The sequence below is a fragment of the Engraulis encrasicolus genome, chromosome 9 (assembly GCF_034702125.1).
Source record: "Engraulis encrasicolus isolate BLACKSEA-1 chromosome 9, IST_EnEncr_1.0, whole genome shotgun sequence".
Taxonomy (NCBI): domain Eukaryota; kingdom Metazoa; phylum Chordata; class Actinopteri; order Clupeiformes; family Engraulidae; genus Engraulis; species Engraulis encrasicolus.
In genome coordinates, this window is record NC_085865.1 from 1730556 (window position 1) to 1751346 (window position 20791).

The 20791-nt window shown below is 50.1% G+C and overlaps 1 protein-coding gene across 1 annotated transcript; it reads left to right on the forward strand.

Annotated features, from left to right (window-relative positions):
• Positions 1–35: 35 nt before the first annotated feature.
• Positions 36–20356, forward strand: ythdf3 (YTH N6-methyladenosine RNA binding protein F3). The gene is made up of 6 exons (XM_063206378.1): positions 36–349; positions 888–912; positions 1307–1386; positions 6531–7678; positions 7823–8669; positions 19610–20356. Exons 1-6 carry the CDS (start codon positions 326–328, stop codon positions 19631–19633), a joined length of 2148 nt encoding a protein of 715 aa, XP_063062448.1. The 5' UTR covers positions 36–325; the 3' UTR covers positions 19634–20356.
• The last annotated feature ends 435 nt before the right edge of the window (positions 20357–20791 follow it).

Sequence of the window (20791 nt, forward strand, 5' to 3'; positions counted from 1 at the left end):
GGAACGGAAGTGAGAGTACTAGCTGGTCCGCCATTGTGGATAGTGTACTGGGGATATTCTAATCAGTCATTAGCAAGAAACAGAGTGCATGTTTTAGAGTAAAGCAAGTCGTAGCTGGGGATGAGCTTTTAATCTTTAGCGACATAAATTGCACCTCTGTTGTCCAAGACGTACGTGTAAACATTTTAACGACAAGGAAAACACCACCTACAAATACAGACAGATTGAATATCCGAGACGAGAGGAAAATATCAGGGAGCAGTGGTGGCTGTGATAGACCGCGAACACACCGTAAGAATCAGGTTATAGGTCGGGCTCCTAGAGGATGTCTGCAACCACTGTGGATCAGGTATGTAGGGCCAAGTGTGACCTATCCTAGCATATGACTGCCATGCCAATCAAAGTTTTGCCATCGGTCGTGTGACTGATAATGTGGAGCTAGCTGTAGAAGCCGAGTCATTTCCTATGGCATAAGACAGTTAGCTTACCAATGCTGCGATCTGCACCTTAGCAGTTATAGCAAGCAAGAAAGTGCACGTTACCTTGTACTAGGCACTGCCCACGCTATATATCGAGTCGTCGTGGTCTGTGGTGTAATCTGGATGCGCTGACATTATGGGCAAAAAGGATATAGCTGGGGAGATTTTGTGATGCTACGAGTTGCACTTGACATCTTGTCAAACCTACGTTGGCTTAGCTATCAAGGAGATGAGAGCCCAAACACCTGTTCCGAATGCACTGTTGCAAACGCTTTTCTATTTCAGATGCATCCTTGAGAGACGTTGCATACTGACAGTCTCCCAGATATTCTTGAATTATTATTGTCATGCGTTGTTTTCTAACGACCTCTCTCTCTTTCACCCGGTCTCCGATCGATGTACTTGCAGAGACCAAAAGGACAAGGCAATAAAGGTAACAATTGATATTCACCATGGGCCTTGAAGGAGCACAGTCATCTTACCTCAGTCCTTTTTGCGGTCGCCACAAGAGCACATTTTAATGCACATTGCATATGCCAGTCTGTGCGGTTCACTGCCTGGTTATGCAAAAGACTAGCAAATGTATCTCTGACCATCATTAGGTCAGCTGCTTTGGTTATAGATGTTAATCATGTGGGCCGTCATTATAACTCTGCCCTCTCCTAATACACCAGAATGGGTATCTGCGAAGTTCTGTTATTCTTGACTGAAATATAAATGTGTCCTATCCAGTTGTTGTTAAAACAGGTGGTCCTCCAACTACATCATAGTCAAGATAGTCTGCATTTGTGTTTCTTCATTTCCCTGCTATGTTTCTGAACTCATAGTGCAAAACGGTTCGATGCATCAGAAAGATACTGTGAATGATGACGACTTTGAGCCATACTTAAGCAACCAGACAAATCAGGTGGGTTTCTTCTCTGCATTTGGAATTTCCATAGCAAAGATTGTGTCATTTGCCATTTGCCTGATCGGTATCATTAAGATGCATGCTGCCACATGGAACATTGTGCAAGAATAAGGCAGTGACACAAGTGCCATTTAAACTAGGCAATACTGGCCCAAGATAATGGGAGAGTGTTGTAAATTCCAGCTGTCGTCTTCACACAGGCAGCATGGGCTTTTATTGACTTTTTATTGATTTCACTAGTAAATTGACATCCATAGCCATGCACAGCATTGAGCGATTTGAATTCACATGCGGCAATTACAACCCAATACACACATTGACTAAATGATCACCTGCTGTGGGCTTAGTTCAGCATGTCATTCCTGGACCTGTCTTAAAAGATGTGGTCTTAACACATAGCAGCTTTGTGTTTGACATTCAGTTTGAGGATGTTTAGGTCTATGTGTATGTCCATGCGTATGTGCATGTCCATGCGTATGTGTATGTCCATGCGTATGTGTATGTCCATGCGTATGTGTATGTCCATGCGTATGTGTATGTCCATGCGTATGTGTATGTCCATGCGTATGTGTATGTCCATGCGTATGTGTATGTCCATGCGTATGTGTATGTCCATGCGTATGTGTATGTCCATGCGTATGTGTATGTCCATGCGTATGTGTATGTCCATGCTACTCTGGCTGGATAACGACTTGGATGTGCAAGCTCTTAAAGCAGCCTCAGCAACGTAATAATCAGCATTATGTTCCATGAGAAGCAGCTACCCAGCCATGCCCTCCTCCTCTTCCTCCCCCTCCTCCTCCACCTCCTCCTCCTCCCCCCCCATCCCCTCCTCCTCCTGCATCCTCAGCCATGCCCTCCTCCTCCTCCTCCTCCTCCTCCTCCTCCTCCCCACCCATACCCTCCTCCTCCCCAGCCATGCCCTCCTCCTCTTCCTCCTCCTCCTCCTCCTCCTCCTCCTCCTCCTCCTCCTCCTCCTCCTCCTCCTCCTGCATCCTCAGCCATGCCCTCCTCCTCCTCCTCCTCCTCCTCCTCCTCCTCTTCCTCCTCCTGCATTATGTTCCATGAGAAGCAGCTACCCAGCCATGCCCTCCTCCTCTTCCTCCTCCTGCATCCCCACCCATGCCTTCCTCCTGCAACCCGACCCATGCCCTCCTCCTCCTGCATCCCCACCCATGCCCTCCTCCTCCTCCTCCTGCCTTCCTCCTCCTCCTCCTGCCTTCCTCCTCCTCCTCCTCCTCCTCCTCCTCCTGCATCCTCAGCCATGCCCTCCTCCTCCTCCTGCATCCTCAGCCATGCCCTCCTCCTCCTCCTCCTCCTCCCCCTCAGCCATGCCCTCCTCCTCTTCCTCCTCCTCCTCCCTCCTCCTCCTCCTCCTCCTCCTCCTCCTCCTCCTCCTCCTCCTCCTCCTCCTCCTCCTCCTCCTCCTCCTCTTCCTCCTCCTCCTCCTGCATTATGTTCCATGAGAAGCAGCTACCCAGCCATGCCCTCCTCCTCCTCCTCCTCCTCCTCCTCCTCCTCCTCCTCCTCCTCCTGCATCCTCAGCCATGCCCTCCTCCTCCCCCCCACCCATACCCTCCTCCTCCTGCATCCTCAGCCATGCCCTCCTCCTCCTCCCCAGCCATGCCCTCCTCCTCCTCCTCCTCCTCCTCCTCCTCCTCCTCCTCCTCCTCCCCAGCCATGCCCTCCTCCTCCTCCTCCTCCTCCTCCTCCTCCTGCATTATGTTCCATGAGAAGCAGCTACCCAGCCATGCCCTCCTCCTCCTCCCCACCCATGCCCTCCTCCTCCTCCTCCTCCTCCTCCTCCTCCTCCTCTTCCTCCTCCTGCATTATGTTCCATGAGAAGCAGCTACCCAGCCATGCCCTCCTCCTCCTCCTCTTCCTCCTCCTCCTCCTCCTCCTCCTCCTCCTCCCCCCCCCCCCTCTCCTCCCCCCCCCCCCCCCCCACCCATACCCTCCTCCTCCTCTTCCTCCTCCTCCTCCTCCTCCTCCTCCTCCTCCCCCCCAGCCATGCCCTCCTCCTCCCCCCCAGCCATACCCTCCTCCTCCTCCTCCTCCTCCTCCTCCTCTTCCTGCCCTCCTCCTCCTCCTCCTCCTGCATCCCCACCCATGCCTTCCTCCTCCTCCTCCTCCTCCTCCTCCTCCAGCATCCCCACCCATGCCCTCCTCCTCCTGCATCCTCAGCCATGCCCTCCTCCTCTTCCTCCTCCTCCTCCTCCTCCTGCATCCTCAGCCATGCCCTCCTCCTCCTCCTCCTCCTCCTCCTGCATTATGTTCCATGAGAAGCAGCTACCCAGCCATGCCCTCCTCCTCTTCCTCCTCCCCCCCACCCATACCCTCCTCCTCCTGCATCCTCAGCCATGCCCTCCTCCTCCTCCTCCTCCTCCTCCTCCTCCTGCATTATGTTCCATGAGAAGCAGCTACCCAGCCATGCCCTCCTCCTCCTCCTCCTCCTCCTCCTGCATCCTCAGCCATGCCCTCCTCCTCCTCCTCCTCCTCCTCCTCCTCCTCCTCCTGCATTATGTTCCATGAGAAGCAGCTACCCAGCCATGCCCTCCTCCTCCTCCCCACCCATGCCCTCCTCCTCCTCCTCCTCCTCCTCCTCCTCCCCCCCACCCATGCCCTCCTCCTCCTGCATCCTCAGCCATGCCCTCCTCCTCCTCCTCCTCCTCATCCTCCTCCTGCATCCCCATGCCCCATGCCCTCCTGCCTTCCTCCTCCTCTTCCTCCTCCTCCTCCTGCATCCCCACTCATGCCTTCCTCATCCTCCTCCTCCTCCTGCATCCCCATGCCCCATCCCCTCCTCTTCCTCCTCCTCCTCCTCCTCCTGCATCCCCACCCATGCCTTCCTCCTCCTCCTCCTCCTCCTCCTTGTCCACCCCACCCATGCCCTCCTCCTCCCCCCCCCACCCATGCCCTCCTCCTCCTCCTCCTCCTCCTCCTTGTCCACCTCCCATATGCCCTCCTCCTCCTCCTCCTCCTCCTGCTTTCCTCCTCCTCCTCCTCTTCCTCCTCCTCCTCCTCCTCATCCTCCTCCTCTTCTTCCTCCTCCTGCTCCTCTTCCTCCCCCTGCTCCTCCTCCTCCTCATCCTCATCCTCTTCTTCCTCTCTCTCATCCTCCTCCTCCTCCCCCTCCTCCTCCTCCTCTTCCTCCTCCTCCTCCTCCTCATCCTCCTCCTCCTCATCCTCCTCCTGCATCCCCATGCCCCATGCCCTCCTCCTCCTCCTCCTGCATCCCCATGCCCCATCCCCTCCTCCTCCTCCTCCTCCTCCTCATCCTCCTCCTGCATCCCCTGCTGTGTCCCCTCCATCAACTTTATTATCCGCTTTTAGTTCTTTCATTTGAGGATGAATCAGTATGTTCATATTTCTGCTACTAGGATGTCCAGGCTTTAACCAGTCTCAGTAACCTGGACAGCCGTGGTCTCTAGTGGTTAGGGAGTTGAGCTGTAGATCGCAGGGTTGCAGGTTCTATTCCCACCCTCACCAACACTTTCCTGCCTCCATGGCTGGTTCCCTTGAGCAAGGCACCTAACCCCACAGTGCTCCAGGGACTGTAACCAATACCCTGTAAATAACTAACTTGCTTTGGATAAAAGCGTCAGCTAGGTGTTATGTAATGTAATTAAAGGGACACTGTGTGAGATTTTTAGTTGTTTATTTTCAGAATTCATGCTGCCCATTCACTAATGTTACCTTTTTTATGAATACTTACCACCACCATCAAATTGTAAGTATTCATTATGACTGGACAAATTGCACTTTTCATACATGAAAAGGAGGATCTTCTCCATGGTCCGCCATTTTGAAATTCCAAAAATAGCCATTTTTAGCTGCAAAAATGACTCTACTTGGACCATACTAGAAAATATTTGTTTATTACTCAGTAAACTTTCATGTAAATATTTAACAATAACAAATTTGACAATAGGCAGCCCAGTTTCAATGAGCAGCATAGTTGCAGTACCTTTTTGGACCATTTCCTGCACATTGTCCCTTTAAGTGCTCACAGAGCAACAGCTACGTACCCACCCATGTCGGACCCCTACATTCATTTTAGGATTCATCAGTACGTCCATCTTTATGCTACAAGGATGTGCAGGCCTTAACTCGTCTCAGTAACTTGATACTAAGCCATCATGTCTCCCCACTCCCCTTTAAGCCATCATGTCTCCCCACACCCCTTTAAGCCATAATGTCTCCCCACACCCCTTTAAGCCATCATGTCTCCCCACACCCCTTTAAGCCATCATGTCTCCCCACTCCCCTTTAAGCCCTGTTTCCCCACTCCCCTTTAAGCCATCATGTCTCCCCACTCCCCTTTAAGCCATCATGTCTCCCCACTCCCCTTTAAGCCATCATGTCTCCCCATACCCCTTTAAGCCATCATGTTTCCCCACTCCCCTTTAAGCCATCATGTCTCCCCACTCCCCTTTAAGCCATCATGTCTCCCCACTCCCCTTTAAGCCATCATGTCTCCCCACTCCCCTTTAAGCCATCATGTCTCCCCACTCCCCTTTAAGCCATCATGTCTCCCCATACCCCTTTAAGCCATCATGTCTCCCCACTCCCCTTTAAGCCATCATGTCTCCCCACTCCCCTTTAAGCCATCATGTCTCCCCACTCCCCTTTAAGCCATCATGTCTCCCCACACCCCTTTAAGCCCTGTTTCCCCACTCCCCTTTAAGCCATCATGTCTCCCCACTCCCCTTTAAGCCCTGTTTCCCCACACCCCTTTAAGCCATAATGTCTCCCCACACCCCTTTAAGCCATCATGTCTCCCCACACCCCTTTAAGCCCTGTTTCCCCACTCCCCTTTAAGCCATCATGTCTCCCCACACCCCTTTAAGCCCTGTTTCCCCACTCCCCTTTAAGCCAGCATGTCTCCCCACACCCCTTTAAGCCATCATGTCTCCCCACTCCCCTTTAAGCCATCATGTCTCCCCACTCCCCTTTAAGCCATCATGTCTCCCCACTCTCCTCCCTGCTACACACCCCCCCCCCCCCCCCCCCCCCCCCCCTCCCCTCCCTCCCCCCCCCCCCCCCCCTTGTCTTTAATTTTGGGATTAATCTGTATGTGTCCATCGTGATTCCAGCCCATGTGTTCTTTAATAATGTTCCCCATTCTCCTGCCTCCCCAGAGCAACAGTTACCCCCCCATGTCGGACCCCTACATGCCCAGCTACTACGCCCCCTCCATCGGCTTCCCGTACTCGCTGGGGGAGGCGGCCTGGTCGACGGCGGGCGACCCCCCCGTGCCGTACCTCGCCGCCTACGGCCAGATGAGCAACGGCGAGCACCACCACTTCCTGCCGGACGGCTCGGTGTTCGGGCAGCCCCCCGGCGCCGCGCTGGGCAACACGCCGCCCTTCCTGGGCCAGCAGCCGGCCGGCTTCAACTTCTTCCCGCCCAGCAACGCCGACTTCTCCACCTGGGCCACGAGCGGCGCCTCGCAGGGCCCGTCCACACAGAGCTCGGTCTACAGCAACAGCTACGGCTACGCGCCCACCAGCTCCCTCGGACGCGCCATCGCCGACGCTGGGCAGGCGGGTTTCGGGGGCAGCGGTGGAGGTGGTGGCAACGGTAGTGACTCGCAGCTCAACAAGCTGCCCGGCCTGGGCGGGGGCATGGGCGTGGGTGTCGGGGGCATGGGCATCGAGCCGGGCATGGCGGCGCTGAAGCTGGGCTCGGACGTGGTGGCGGCGGCCACTAAGACGGTGGGCTCGCCGCTGGCCGGCTCGGTGGGCATGAGCAGCATGGTGGCGGTCACCGGGGTCACCGGCGGCACGCTGCCCTCCTCCGTCTCCGTCAGCTCCCTCTCGGCGGCGCCCAAGCCCACCTCGTGGGCCGCCGTGGCCCGCAAGCCCGCCAAGCCGCCCCAGCAGCAGCCCAAAGTGAAGCCCAAGGGGCCGGGGGGCATGGTGCTGGGGGGCATGGGGGCGGGCATGGGGGGGATGGGGATAGGCAACGTCAACGTCAACGTCAACGTCAACGTCCCCTGGCCGCCCATCAAGCATAACATGAATATCGGCACCTGGGACGACAAGGGCTCACTCCCCAAGCCCCCCCCTCCCCACAACCATAACCATAACCAGGCCCTGGCTCAGCAGATGCTGCCCCCCCCTCCACAGACTCTGGTGCAGCAGCAGCATCTCCTAGCCCAACTGCAGAGCCCCCTGCCCCCCCACCATCAGCATCAGCACCAGCCCCAACACCAACATCAACACCAACACCAACATCAACACCAACATCAACAGCTGCAGCTGCAGTCACCCCAACCCCCCCAGCAACTGCCCCCCGGACCCCCACCACACCACCCCCACTCTCACCCCCACCCCCACCAACACCTACACCAAAGTCAACACCAACACCAACACCCCCACCCCCACCCCCATCAACACCACCACCCCCACCCACCCCAACACCACCACCCTGGCCACCCCCACCCCCACCCCCACCCCCAGCAGCTGCACCAGCACCAGCAGCAGCATCCGCATCAGCACCAACAACCTCCCCTGTTGCCTCCCCATCAGCAGCCGAGCGGCCCCCCGCCCCAGCAGAACCGCTGGGTGGCGCCCAGGAACCGTGGCGCGGGGGCCGGGGGCGGCTTCGGACAGGGCGGCATGGAGAGCTTCGGCATGGGCCCCGGCGGCGTGGGCATGGGCCCTGGCGGCGCACCCGGTGGCGGGATGTGTGAACCGCACCCGGTCCTGGAGAAGCTGCGCGCGCTCAACAACTACAACCCCAAAGACTTCGAGTGGAACCTGCGGACGGGCCGCGTGTTCATCATCAAGAGCTACTCGGAGGACGACATCCACCGCTCCATCAAGTACAACATCTGGTGCAGCACGGAGCACGGCAACAAGCGCCTGGACGCCGCCTTCCGCTCGCTGGGCGCCGCCACCCCCGCCGCCGCCAAGGGCCCGCTCTACCTGCTCTTCAGCGTCAACGGCAGCGGGCACTTCTGCGGCGTGGCCGAGATGCGTTCACCCGTGGACTACAACGCCTACGCCGGCGTCTGGTCTCAGGACAAGTGGAAGGGCAAGTTCGAGGTCAAGTGGGCGTTCGTCAAGGACGTGCCCAACAGCCAGCTGCGCCACATCCGGCTGGAGAACAACGACAACAAGCCGGTGACCAACTCGCGGGACACGCAGGAGGTGCCTCTGGAGAAGGCCAAGCAGGTGCTGAAGATCATCGCCGCGTTCAAGCACACCACCTCCATCTTCGACGACTTTGCACATTACGAGAAGAGGCAGGAGGAGGAGGACGCCATGAGGAGGGTAAGAGAATATAACACTATAACCCTGCCATGAGACGGGTAAGAGAATTATAACCCTGACATGACTCTGTAGTATGTAATGTTGAGGAGAGGCAGGAGGAGGAGGAGGCCATGAGGAGGGTAAGAGAATATAACACTATAATAACCCAATGTAATGAGGAGGGTAAGAGACTATACTGCCCTACAATATCAGAACGCAGTATCTTGAAAATGGTCGAAAATGGGTTTAGACCGGAAATTGGCTTTAAAATACCTTCTTTTTCTTGTGTTAAAAATGTTTGGCCCAACTTGGTCCCGTTTCGGAAAAAAACGCAAAAAACTGATTATACTGCGCTTTTTGGTTTTAGGAGGTTACGTCGTACTAGCCAAGAACGCAGTATAATGCGAATTATACTGCACTTCTCCATTGACACCGTGGTTTTGGTGTAGACAGTAATACCACAACAGAGCGCAGTATAATGATTTTTCAGCTAAAAAGTAATGATAATGTTGGTTTTTTTGCTTTTTTCTTGTGTGCATAAATTTTCACCATAAAAAAGTATTATATGGAAGTGTCATCACCACTTTACCTCCAACACAGTCGCGTGGACAGAAAGGAAACTTTAAAGCCTTTTTTCTCAGTTTGCCATTTTGAATTATACTGCGTTCTGAAATTGTAGGGCAGTATAGTACAGGGGTCCCCAACCTTTCAGGGTCTGAGGGCTACCAAGGGCTACTGAGGGCTCCCCGACGGCTACTTTTGTTCAAAATCCTCTACTGATGTCTTGGCATCATTCTCAAATCACACTATTATTGAATGATAATTTGCTTATAGGTTATAAAGAATTAATCATCTCATATTTAAATCAAGAAAAGCATTAACTGTGACTAAAATCTGGTTGTCGTCACTGTTTATTAACATCCTTGGTGGGCACCTCAGAAGCTCCTGGAGGGGTACCTGGTGCCCACGGGCACAACGTTGGTGACACCTGCTGTAGTATAACCCTGCCATGAAATAACACACAAGCTTAAAGGGTAAGAGAGTATAACTCTGCCATCACTGTGTGCTTTACCAATGCAATGTTGAGGAGGACGACGCGAGAAGGGGAAGAGAGTTATAAACCTGACATGACTATATAATGTTGAGGATAACCCTATAACGCTGACGTGAGAAGGGGAAGAGACTATAGTATCTTACTCTAGTCTAATAGACAATCATTGATATAAGCTTGTGTAATGTTACACACAAGGTGTTCGAATGGAAAATTATGAAAAATAAAATGTATTCCATGCAATAACTGACTTCCATGAACAGCTGATGAGATGCATGACTGGGTGGGAGTCAGGGCACCTTTTTAATTTTGATATATCGAGGTCAGTAGTTAGGTGATTTTTTTTGGAGGGGTCAACAAAGGTTGCACTTCCTCTTTCCATCCAAACAGTTAAAAACAGTTATGCCAATGAGAACTTAATACCCTAGTAGTTTGAACCAAACCGCAGTGTTGATACTTTGCTGCTAATCGGGATCCACCACAGAATGATCTGTGTATGCCCCCGTGTGATGGCCTCGTTTGTTGAAAGTCTCGGTGCTATCTCAGGGCTCCAGACTAACTTTTTGCACTGGTTGCACTGGTGCGGCTAAAAAATTTTTTTAGGTGCACCAGCACAAAATTTAGGTGCACCCAAATGTTTTCACCACCCCATACAAACACACGCACCTCAGCTTTAAAAAATAATTATTAAAAATAATAACAATAGCAATAATAATAGCAACAATAATCATAATAATAATAATAATTCTTATTATTATTATTATTCTATTATTGTTGCTATATTTTAAAAGACCTGGAGCCTTTCATGTGCTATAGGTTAGTCTTCCAAATGTGCTCCTTATAAAAGACATGACAGTAGGCTACTGGCTACCTAACACATCTTGGCTACAAGCAGTTTGGCTGGTAGAAAAGACCAAATTAGTAGCCTTTTAGTCAGTATGTGTTTGACTAGTAAGATCAACATACCAGCCTTTTCTGCAAGGCTACGCACACGGCACAAGCAAGTTACAATATGAAGATAGACGGATGGATGTATGTTTTTTTTTAAACAAACCCTGCTAAAAATGTCATGATTTTTAAAATCATTAGACACAAATAGCATAGCCTATGTTTACAGTGGAATCTGAGGTGAATTGGTTTTTGTCTATTTCCCCGTTTTTGAGCGCTCTCCCTCTTCATAATGATTGTGGTATCTTAGCAAGCGCTACGAACAGACAGGACAGCACTAGTGCGCTCGCTCGCTCACTCTCTATCGCTCTCTCTCTCTCTCCCTCTATCTCGTGCTGTCTCGAGGTGCATGAACGATGCCTTGCCGACTGATAGACAGTATGTAGCCTGCCCTAGTCGCTCTCCGAAGTCCCGCACGCGGCTGAAACGGGCAATTATCCGCACCCGTCTGCGTTTTTGTGTGGCAATGTTTAATATCCGCTCAAGCCATTTAGTTTTTCCCCGTGATTGTGACTCTCTCGTGTTTAAAATATCCTCAAGTCATTTTGCTGTTTTTACCGTGATTGTAACTCTCTCGCAAAACTCGCTGGCACTCGGATGTGAACTCGGATAGTTGAGCGAAGTCGAACATTCTATTCTGAAACGTCGGGCTGCCTGTGAACGAGGAAAGGGGAGAAAGCTACCGGTAGTTCAGCGGAGTTGAAGGAATGACCGCATCGACACGCTTTATTGTGTGATGATGGGCCACTACTGTAGAATGACTATTAATTTTATGTCCATTAAAACGGTTGTTTGGTAATTGATTTTGTTCTACTGATGGCTGGTCGCACCGGTGCGCCTAAAAATATTTTTTAGGCGCACCATTGAAAAAAATGGGCGCATATGCGACCAAATTGGTCGCACTCTGGAGCCCTGTATCTAGTTACAAACTTAATTAGTAGCCAACGGGAAATTTCCTCGCACCCAATTACAGTAAGTTGCTGTTGTTGTAGTTAGATAGAAACCTGCTGAGAAATGCACCCTTGGTCACCTCCAATCTTCTGATTAGTATCAAGTTGTGGTTTTTACTGTCTAAGGGAAACGGATGTGCGTTGTGTCGACTTCCTTTGGGCTAGGCCTGCTGTTCGTCATCTCATGATTACAGGCCTACTGTATAGGCTGAAATGCCACCACAGGGGCTCCCAGGTGTGAATAAGGTCTCATGTTGTGTGTCTCAAATAGTGCACTTGTGCACTATGGGCACTACGTATGTTTCAGTGCGTAGGGCGCTCACGCTGAAGATTCAGTGCAAACTTTACATCAACACTATGCACTTAAGGCCTCAGTGAAAGGGGCGTGTACCTAATGTCACATGGATCCAGGAACCATACAGGCTGATGTGTCTTCCTCTAATACACCATTTGAGACACGCTAAGCACTTTTCCCCAGAATCTTTTAAAACACAGGGTCATTTTTGGTCAGTTTTGGTCATTTTGAGCAACTGTATGGTCTCTTAGAGCCTCCTCCAGTCTCCTCTGATGTGAGTAGGTGGGTGAGTGATGAGTGGGTGGCTGTGAAGTGACCCTCTCTCAAAGACATTAACACCAGAGGCCTCTCTTGAAGGCGTCTGCTACATTAAAGGGACACTGTGTGAGATTTTTAGTTGTTTATTTCCAGAATTCATGCTGCCCATTCACTAATGTTACCTTTTTCATGAATACTTATCACCACCATCAAATTCTAAGTATTCATTATGACTGGAAAAATTGCACTTTTCATACATGAAAAGGGGGATCTTCTCCATGGTCCGCCATTTTGACTTTCCAAAAATAGCCATTTTTAGTTGCAAAAATGACTGTACTTGGACCATACTAGAAAATATTTGTTTATTACTTAGTAAACTTTCATGTAAAGATCAAATTTGGCAATAGGCAGCCCAGTTTCAATGAGCAGCATAGTTTCAGTACCTTTTTAGACCATTTCCTGCACAGTGTCCCTTTAACAGTAAAGGGCCCTCTTGAAGACGTCTGCTACAGGTGCCTCAGCAGCTAATATCATATCAACAGCCGTGCCACTCCACTCCACTCCACTCCACTCCACACAGGCCTGCATGCCTATTAAATACGAGTTGTAAGAGATTGCTGTAATAGAGCTGGCACCGTGCACGCACTTCCTCAATTAATGGGTGTCAAACTGACATGGTGTCCTGACTTCACACACACACACATTATTAGTTACCTCAGAGGCAGCTGTGAGGGCATCCCATTTGCATCTCCTCCTAACTCCTTCTCTCATCCCTCTCTCTCTCTCTCTCTCTCTCTCTCTCTCTCTCTCTCTCTCTCTCTCTCTTTCTCTCTCTCTCTCTCTCTCTCTCTCTCTCTCTCTCTCTATACTCTGACATTCATTGCTGATATTTTTGGGAGAGTTTTTTTTTTTTTTTTTGCTTCAAAATGTGACCTGTTGGCAAGATCAGCAAGACGTTTTTTTGTAAGAATATGAAAAAAAAAAAAATCAAAGAGGCTTTTGATGTAAAACGTAAAACTGTTCCAGTCTCCAAGCCAAGGACAAAGTCAAACTGCTCCTCGTGTTGTTGTGGCTGCTTCCAACTTCAGTCCTTTTGTTTCCCGTTACTCTTCGGTTCAGTTGTTTTCATGACACTTGCTGTTTAGAGCAAAATGGCACATATCAGGAGACACACTCACCCAAACAGACTCAGACTCGGATACAAACGTTTCTCAGAAAATATCTGCACTAAGGTAAATATTGGCGTTTTTTTCCCAGGCCTGCTGGTTGCATAACTTCATGCCTTCCTACCTTTTTGACAGGGAGCTCTTGACATGTCTAGATACTGCTACATTTGCTCACATTTTTGTCACCTACTTTGTAAACTTTTTTGTGCTTGTGCTTTCTAAGAACGAGGTTATCTTGAATAATAATGAGAAGCGCATAACCCAAAAGAAACACAACAGCAATGTGACATTTCAAGTTATCAGTATCAAGTGTCTTGTTTTGCCTGTGCAAGAGCACATGCCACTATAAATCAGTTTTATCAAAAAATTAAAAATTGATTATTCAGTACTCGATAGACGGTTTCCTGTATATAGATAATGTGTTCTAGCATATCAAAAGCTACAGTTTCCTCTGTGTAGATCAGTGGTTCCCAACCTATGGGTCGGGACCCCCCTTATGGGTCGCCAAAGATCCACAGGGGGTCGCGGAGCCCTCTTGATTTTAAGGGGTTTCATTTGAAATATATAGCCCATGATTAGCCTAAATGACAAAGCATTTAACTAATACATGCATAGAAGCAGCAAATTGTAAGTGCTACATTAAACATGTATTCTATAATTGACCAAAGACGAATTGAGGAATAAAATAACTAAAATTAATTTTCCCAGGAAACAGAGGGCATCTTGTGGTTGGGTCACCAAAGCTTACAATAGTAAAAACATGGGTCCCTTAAGAAAAAGGTTGGGAACCACTAGTGTAGATAATGTATCAAAAGCTGCTGCTCCTGTTGGTCATGTAAACACCAACGCAAACAGACTCTCAGGGTCAGTGTGTGTGTGTGTGTGTGTGTGTGTGTGTGTGTGTGTGTGTGTGTGTGTGTGTGTGTGTGTGTGTGTGTGTGTGTGTGTGTGTGTGTGTGCGCGTACGTCTGCGTGTGCGTGCGTCTGCGTGTGTGTGCGTGCGTACGTCTGCGTGTGCGTGCGTCTGCGTGTGTGGTCCTCCTGAAAGCCCTGATATGAGGCCCTTCTCTCCAAGGCTGTGTCTCATATCCTTCCCTTATGAAGTGGCAGCATGCAGGTCGTTTGCCAAACCCAGCTTTTATCCCTCCATTCATACCTGGACTCTAAACTTTTTTTTCATCATCATAAGCAGTCATGGGTGAGCGGTTAGGGCGTCAGACTTGCATCCCAGAGGTTGCCGGTTCGACTCCCGACCCGCCAGGTTGGTGGGGGGAGTAATCAACCAGTGCTCTCCCCTATCCTCCTCCATGACTGAGGTACCCTGAGCATGGTACCGTCCCACCGCACTGCTCCCCATGGGGCGCCACAGAGGGCTGCCCCCTTGCACGGGTGAGACATAAATGCAATTTCGTTGTGTGCAGTGTGCAGTGTTCACTTGTGTGCTGTGGAGTGCTGAATCACAATGACAATGGGAGTTGGAGTTTCCCAATGGGCTTTCATAAATGGCTAGTAGATGTTTATCTTACTAGCTAAACACACTTAGTCACTAATGGGCTATTACGTTTTCTTTTTCCTACCAGCCAAACTTCAATTTACCAGGATTTGGTCTGTTGGCTGTTGTTAATGAAGAGCATTGCACACTACTCATAGCAGCACCTTGTATTGCTCTTTGCTGTGCATTGCATTGCATTGCTCTGCTGTGCTGCGCTGCGCTGTGCTGTGCTGTGCTGTGCTGTGCTACTGCGCTGGTGGCCGTGGGCTTTAGCTCAGCAGACAGCCTTCCCGGTAAAGGGACGCATTCCTCACATTCCTCATCATAGACAAAGCAAGAGGTACGTGGTGGTGCTGTGTGTCTTTGAACGCAGCCTTGCTTTCAAGGAGGGATCACTGCACAGGCCTACCGGGCTCTGGCCCAGGGGCCAAAGAGTCAAGGGGCGGGGGGGGGCTGAAAGTCTAGGCCTCTATATTTCCTTTTCAGATTGCGTTAAACTTTTCTGTAAACTAGCAACACCCATGGAGGGGGCCCTCTCTTGTTGCCTGGTCCAGGGGCCCATGGAGGGGGGCCTTTCTTGCTGTCTGGCCCAGGGGCCCATGGAGGGGGGCCTCTCTTGTTGTCTGGCCCAGGGGCCCATGGAGGGGGGGCTTTCTTGTTGTCTGGTCCAGGGGCCCATGGAGGGGGGCCTTTCTTGTTGTCTGGCCCAGGGGCCCATGGAAGGGGGCCTTTCTTGTTGTCTGGTCCAGGGGCCCATGGAGGGGGGCCTTTCTTGTTGTCTGGCCCAGGGGCCCATGGAGGGGGGCCTTTCTTGTTGTCTGGCCCAGGGGCCCATGGAGGGGGGGCTTTCTTGTTGTCTGGCCCAGGGGCCCATGGAGAGGGGCCTTTCTTGATGTCTGGCCCAGGGGCCCATGGAAGGGGGCCTTTCTTGTTGTCTGGTCCAGGGGCCCATGGAGGGGGCCCTCTCTTGTTGTCTGGCCCAGGGGCCCATGGAGGGGGCCCTCTCTTGTTGTCTGGCCCAGGGGCCCATGGAGGGGGCCTTTCTTGTTGTCTGGCCCAGGGGCCCATGGAGGGGGCCTTTCTTGTTGTCTGGCCCAGGGGCCCATGGAGGGGGCCTTTCTTGTTGTCTGGTCCACATGTGGTTTGTCACCAGTGCTGCTAGGTCATGGTGTACGGTGCGTAGTCTGGGTGAACTCGGGTGGGAAAAACATGTCATGCAAAGAGCATTTTTTTACTCTGGGAATACGATGGTCAATCACACTCTCTCTCTCTCTCTCTCTCTCTCTCTCTCTCTCTCTCACGCGCACACGCACACACACACTCACGCACACACACACACACTCACTCAGCCTCATTAGAATGCAGGCTGATCTGTATAAATATTTGAAGCAGCATTATGCATTTCAGACTATTGTGCACTGAAACGCAGTGAATGTTTCAGTCGACCTGTCACAGGGCTGTCAGCCCAACCACCCACACTGACACTAGCCCTCTAGACGAGCCAATCACAGCCTCTCCTTTGGGGCTCACCACGGCAACCGCATCAGCACCGCCAGGCCGTGCGCGTTTGCGTGCGTGTGTGTGTCTGTGTGCACTCGTGCATGTGTAAGTGTGTGCGTGCGTGCATGTGTGTGTGTGTGTGTGTGTGTGCGCGCATGCTCTCCTGCTCTGACAAGCGTGTGTGTGTGTGCGCGCGCCGTGTGCATGTATGTGTGTGTGCGTGCGCTCCTGCTCTGACAAGGTTAATTGCACGTCATTGTTATGCGCTGCTCTCCATTTGAGCCTTGTCAAGCGGAGCCCACAGGAGTCGAACGCCGGAATCATTTCCATGTCCACACACACACACACACACACACACACACACACACACACACACACACACACACACACACAGGTGTTTCACCATTGGTTAGTGTGTTAGTGTTAGTGTTGTCCTAGAGGGGCGAGAGGAGGAATTGAGATTAAACAGGCAGAAATGGACCTGAATGGTAGGCCGCTAACCATCATGGGAGTCACTATAGCTGTGTTAATGGCAGGCCGCTAAGCATCATGGGAGTCACTATAGCTGTGTTAATGGCATGCGTTGTGGAGCTCTGAGCGTTTGGGATGAAGAATTAAATTGGAGTTTGCATCGCCTGGACTTCCAGTGTAATTAACAGGGGTTTACAGGTGGGCGTGCTTATATCTTATTGTGGGGAATGGAGGTTGGCTTTTGTTTATAATATACTTACAGGCACTTTGTTCCTCGGAGAGATTACGTACTAAAGACACAAGACACTAAGAAAATCACAGCCTCATTAGCCTGGTGAGCCAGACCAAAATACTGAAATATATAATATTCAAAGTAGAAATAATGTTGCACTGAAGAAGGCTCAACTGCCGCTACGCGTGGGCAATTTTAAAATTCCTTAATGGACACTGTCAACTTTTTTGTAGAAATAATGTTGTTTGGTTCGGATTTGTTTGGTTCGGATAGCTGGGCTGCGGGTGGGATCAAACCGTTGCGATATGATTTGAATTCACTCTCTACCACCTTGGCCAGTAATGATCAATCAAACGACAGCTTTTCACATTCTGTGTTCTCCATTAGGGCTGCATGATATTAGAAAAATATGCGATACACGATAACATGACTGTATACCGCAATATCAATATTACTCACGATATAATTTTTTTTCTACTTGCCATTCTACACTTAATTATGTATCAAACAACTGAGAGCAATGTTTTATTTCCAACATTATTTTTTATTAGGAAAACAACTTGGCTAACATACAGCATCAACTTAGGATGTCAACATTTTTAATATATTTTTTTAAGCTTTTCACCAAATTAAAAACTCTTCCCGATTCGTGCGCAACTTTTGCGAAACGTGTATTGCAAGCCGTGATATCGCGATAACGATACATTTTCTATATATTGTGCAGCCCCATTCTCCATCAAAGAGACAGCAACAATCCTTTCGAGAAACAGGGTCCAGGGCATGCGGGGTCCACCAACTCGCCAGGCGAAAAAATGTTTGTGGTCGCTAGGCAGGTTCATCTTAAGGGCCTTACACACACATCGCTGCTATTTACTAGCTTCTCGCTTGCTCGCCTATTCGCCTCTCTTTCATGGAACGTTCGCTGAAAGTTTAACTGCCAATGAACAGGCGAGAAGTACCGAACTCTGCCTTCCAATTGGTTACTCGCCTCGCTCGAAGATAAAATATTTTCAACTCGGGATCCGCCCACATCGCATCGTACAGTACTCGCCTACTCGCCTGCTAGTCTCGCTGGAACACATTGACATTCTATTGAGTTCATTCGCTGAGCGAGTAACTAGCATCGACGTGTGTGTACGGCCCTTTATACTAGGTTTACTAGGCTGGTGCTACACATAAGACGGGCACAAATTCATGCAAACGAAAATCTCTCTCTCTGTCCACAATACCCACTCCCTCCACATATACACTAACTCACATTCTCCCTCTCCCACCCCTCTCTCACACACACTCTTTTGCTCTCTTTCTCAGTCCCTCTTGCACACACACACACACACACACATGAATACAATGTGGTGCTGACAGCCGTGGCTGCTCTTTCCGCCTGCTGCCCTCTCCAGAGCCCAGAGGGCGGAGCCAATGGGGCCAGGGCAGAGCCAATGGGGGGCCAGGGCAGGGCAGAGCAGAGCCGTTTGTCTGTCTGTCGCTCGCTCCGTCTGTCTCCGGGCGGATAAATTGTCTGTAGTTTGGGGGTGCACTCCACTCCACTCCACTGGCTCTTTTGTGGCCCAACTGACATGGGAAGGGAACCGCCTTCTCTAAAGTACCGCTGTACCTACTGTGGAAGGGTTGTGTGTGCGTGTGTGCTTGTGTGTGCGTGTGCGTGTGCGCGTGTGAGAACACAAAATGGCTGCTTTATACTTCACTACAGCACTATCTCTTTTGCTGCCTACTACACTGTCTCCCCTGCAGCCACTGCTGTGTGTGTGCATTGCTATGTGTATCACTGCTGTGTGTGTGTATTGTATTGCTATGTGTATCACTGCTGTGTGTGTGCATTGCATTTTATGTAATCCTGTCGTTCCCAAACGTACAGTATTGAAAGACGGTGGTTCAAAGACATGCAAAATGGCATTGTCATTCAGTGTAACAGATGCTTTCTGCTGACTGTAACTGTAAAAAACATGCCTCTTTTTATTTATTTATTGTTACTGGGAATTCATGAAAGCCTCGGCTGTAATCCATTCACTTGAAACAATTTAAAGATCGTGTTTTTTTGCAGTTAACTTACAGTCGGTTGAAGGTGTCCGTAACAATGAATGACAAAGACGTCTTTGACCCCAATATTCTGCTGTGACCCCTTTTTTCATCCCTTGAAAACATTCTTGGTTGTATTTCGTTTCTTTTTGTGAATTTAAATAACATTCTGCACAAATCCAGTCTGGTGGGAAAAAATGATAGATTCAGGGTTTTATTTTTCACAGGTTTTATTTGTCACATTGGTCTGCAACAGGTAGACTTATTAGGAAAAGCTTGTAAATGCTGAGATTTCACCTTTCAAGCGGCCAATAACGAAAGTGGGAAAAAAACTCCATGCAAACAAATGCTTTAGTGAGGGTGTTCTCTAAGCTTATTCCATTAAATGGTTTACTATGCAGTAAAAGGTAAGTCTTGAATCATGTTGTGTGAACATATACTGATTCTCTCTCTCTCTCTCTTTCTCTCTCTCTCTCTCTCTCTCTCTCTCTCTCTCTCTCTCTCTCTCTCTCTCTCTCTCTCTCTCTCTCTCTTTCTCTTCCTCTCTCTTTCCTTTTTCAGGAGCGGAATAGAAATAAACAATAACTTCACCAAGAGACAGCCTGCGCTAGAGACGGCGACGCTAATGGCGTAGAACAGAACAGAACCGAATCTTAAGACTCTTGCCTAACCACCATGGGGAAGACGCAACAGGAAGAGGCTTTTCCACGCCCTCCCTCTTCTCTTCTCTTCTCTTCTCTTCTCTCTCTCTCTCTCTCTCTCCTGAAGACTTGTGTAGGAGAACAAACACTTTAACACTACGCTGGACTTGTGTGTGTGCGTGTCTGTGTGCGTGTGTGTGTGTGTGCGTGTGTGTGTGTGCGTGTGCGCGTGCGCGTGCGCGTGTGCGTTTGTGTGTGAGTCGAGCTCTTTGTTATGTCTGCTCCCCTGCACTCGAGAGTCACGTGATTGAGAATGAATGAAAAGAAAGAAGTTTGGTCACTTCAACTGTATCCTGAAGCACTTTGCCACTTCCCCAAGGCTGACACCGCCATCTTGAAAAGCCACCCTCACACTTCTGTTTCAGTAGGCCCCCTGGTGAACTATAAGTAACCATGACGATTGGTTCAGGAGATTCTTTTGTAATTGACTGTTTTGTTCTCTCTTTTTTTCACTCTTATGTTTTTTTTTTCTTTTATTTGTTCTTTTTTTGTGGTTGGTACTTCTCTAATCATCAAAAATTGTAAGGGCTCGGAGAAGATTGACAATAGTATTATTATGCACCACGTAACAGGAATGCAACGACAGAAACAGAAACTTGAAGGTGCGGGCGGGCGGGCAGGCGGGCGGGAGCTGTGTGTGTGTTCACTTGAATCTGTACAAGCGAGTGGCTGTGAAGATCCATGTTGTTGTTCATGACTTGAAATGCCTTGAGGGGTGAGACGGAATAAGAACATCATCATCACAACTTTGTACAGAGAGAAACAAGATGGCAGCTGATTCGAGATCCCCTTTCTAAGCCCGGAGGTCAAACAGTCTCTAAAGCCTCCCGTTGTTCACAGGACTGTGGCATGGAAGGAAGGGGCCCCAAGATCTGACAAGTAATGTCAGAACAAACTACCATTAGATCTGCCAGACATATGAAACAGGCTTGGCTGCCTTTTCAAGATTGTGGCCAGTAATGTCAAGCAGGCGAGAGTGAGTTTTTTTCGCCCCAGAGTGTGAGTGAGGATGCAGTTAAGCCAAGCCCAGATTGGATGCGAG

Coding starts and splice junctions, on each gene's coding strand:
- ythdf3 (XM_063206378.1), top strand. CDS start 326: ATGTCTGCAACCACTGTGGATCAG. Junction 913..1,306: donor AAAAGGACAAGGCAATAAAG/GTAACAATTGAT, acceptor CTGAACTCATAG/TGCAAAACGGTTCGATGCAT. Junction 1,387..6,530: donor TAAGCAACCAGACAAATCAG/GTGGGTTTCTTC, acceptor CTGCCTCCCCAG/AGCAACAGTTACCCCCCCAT.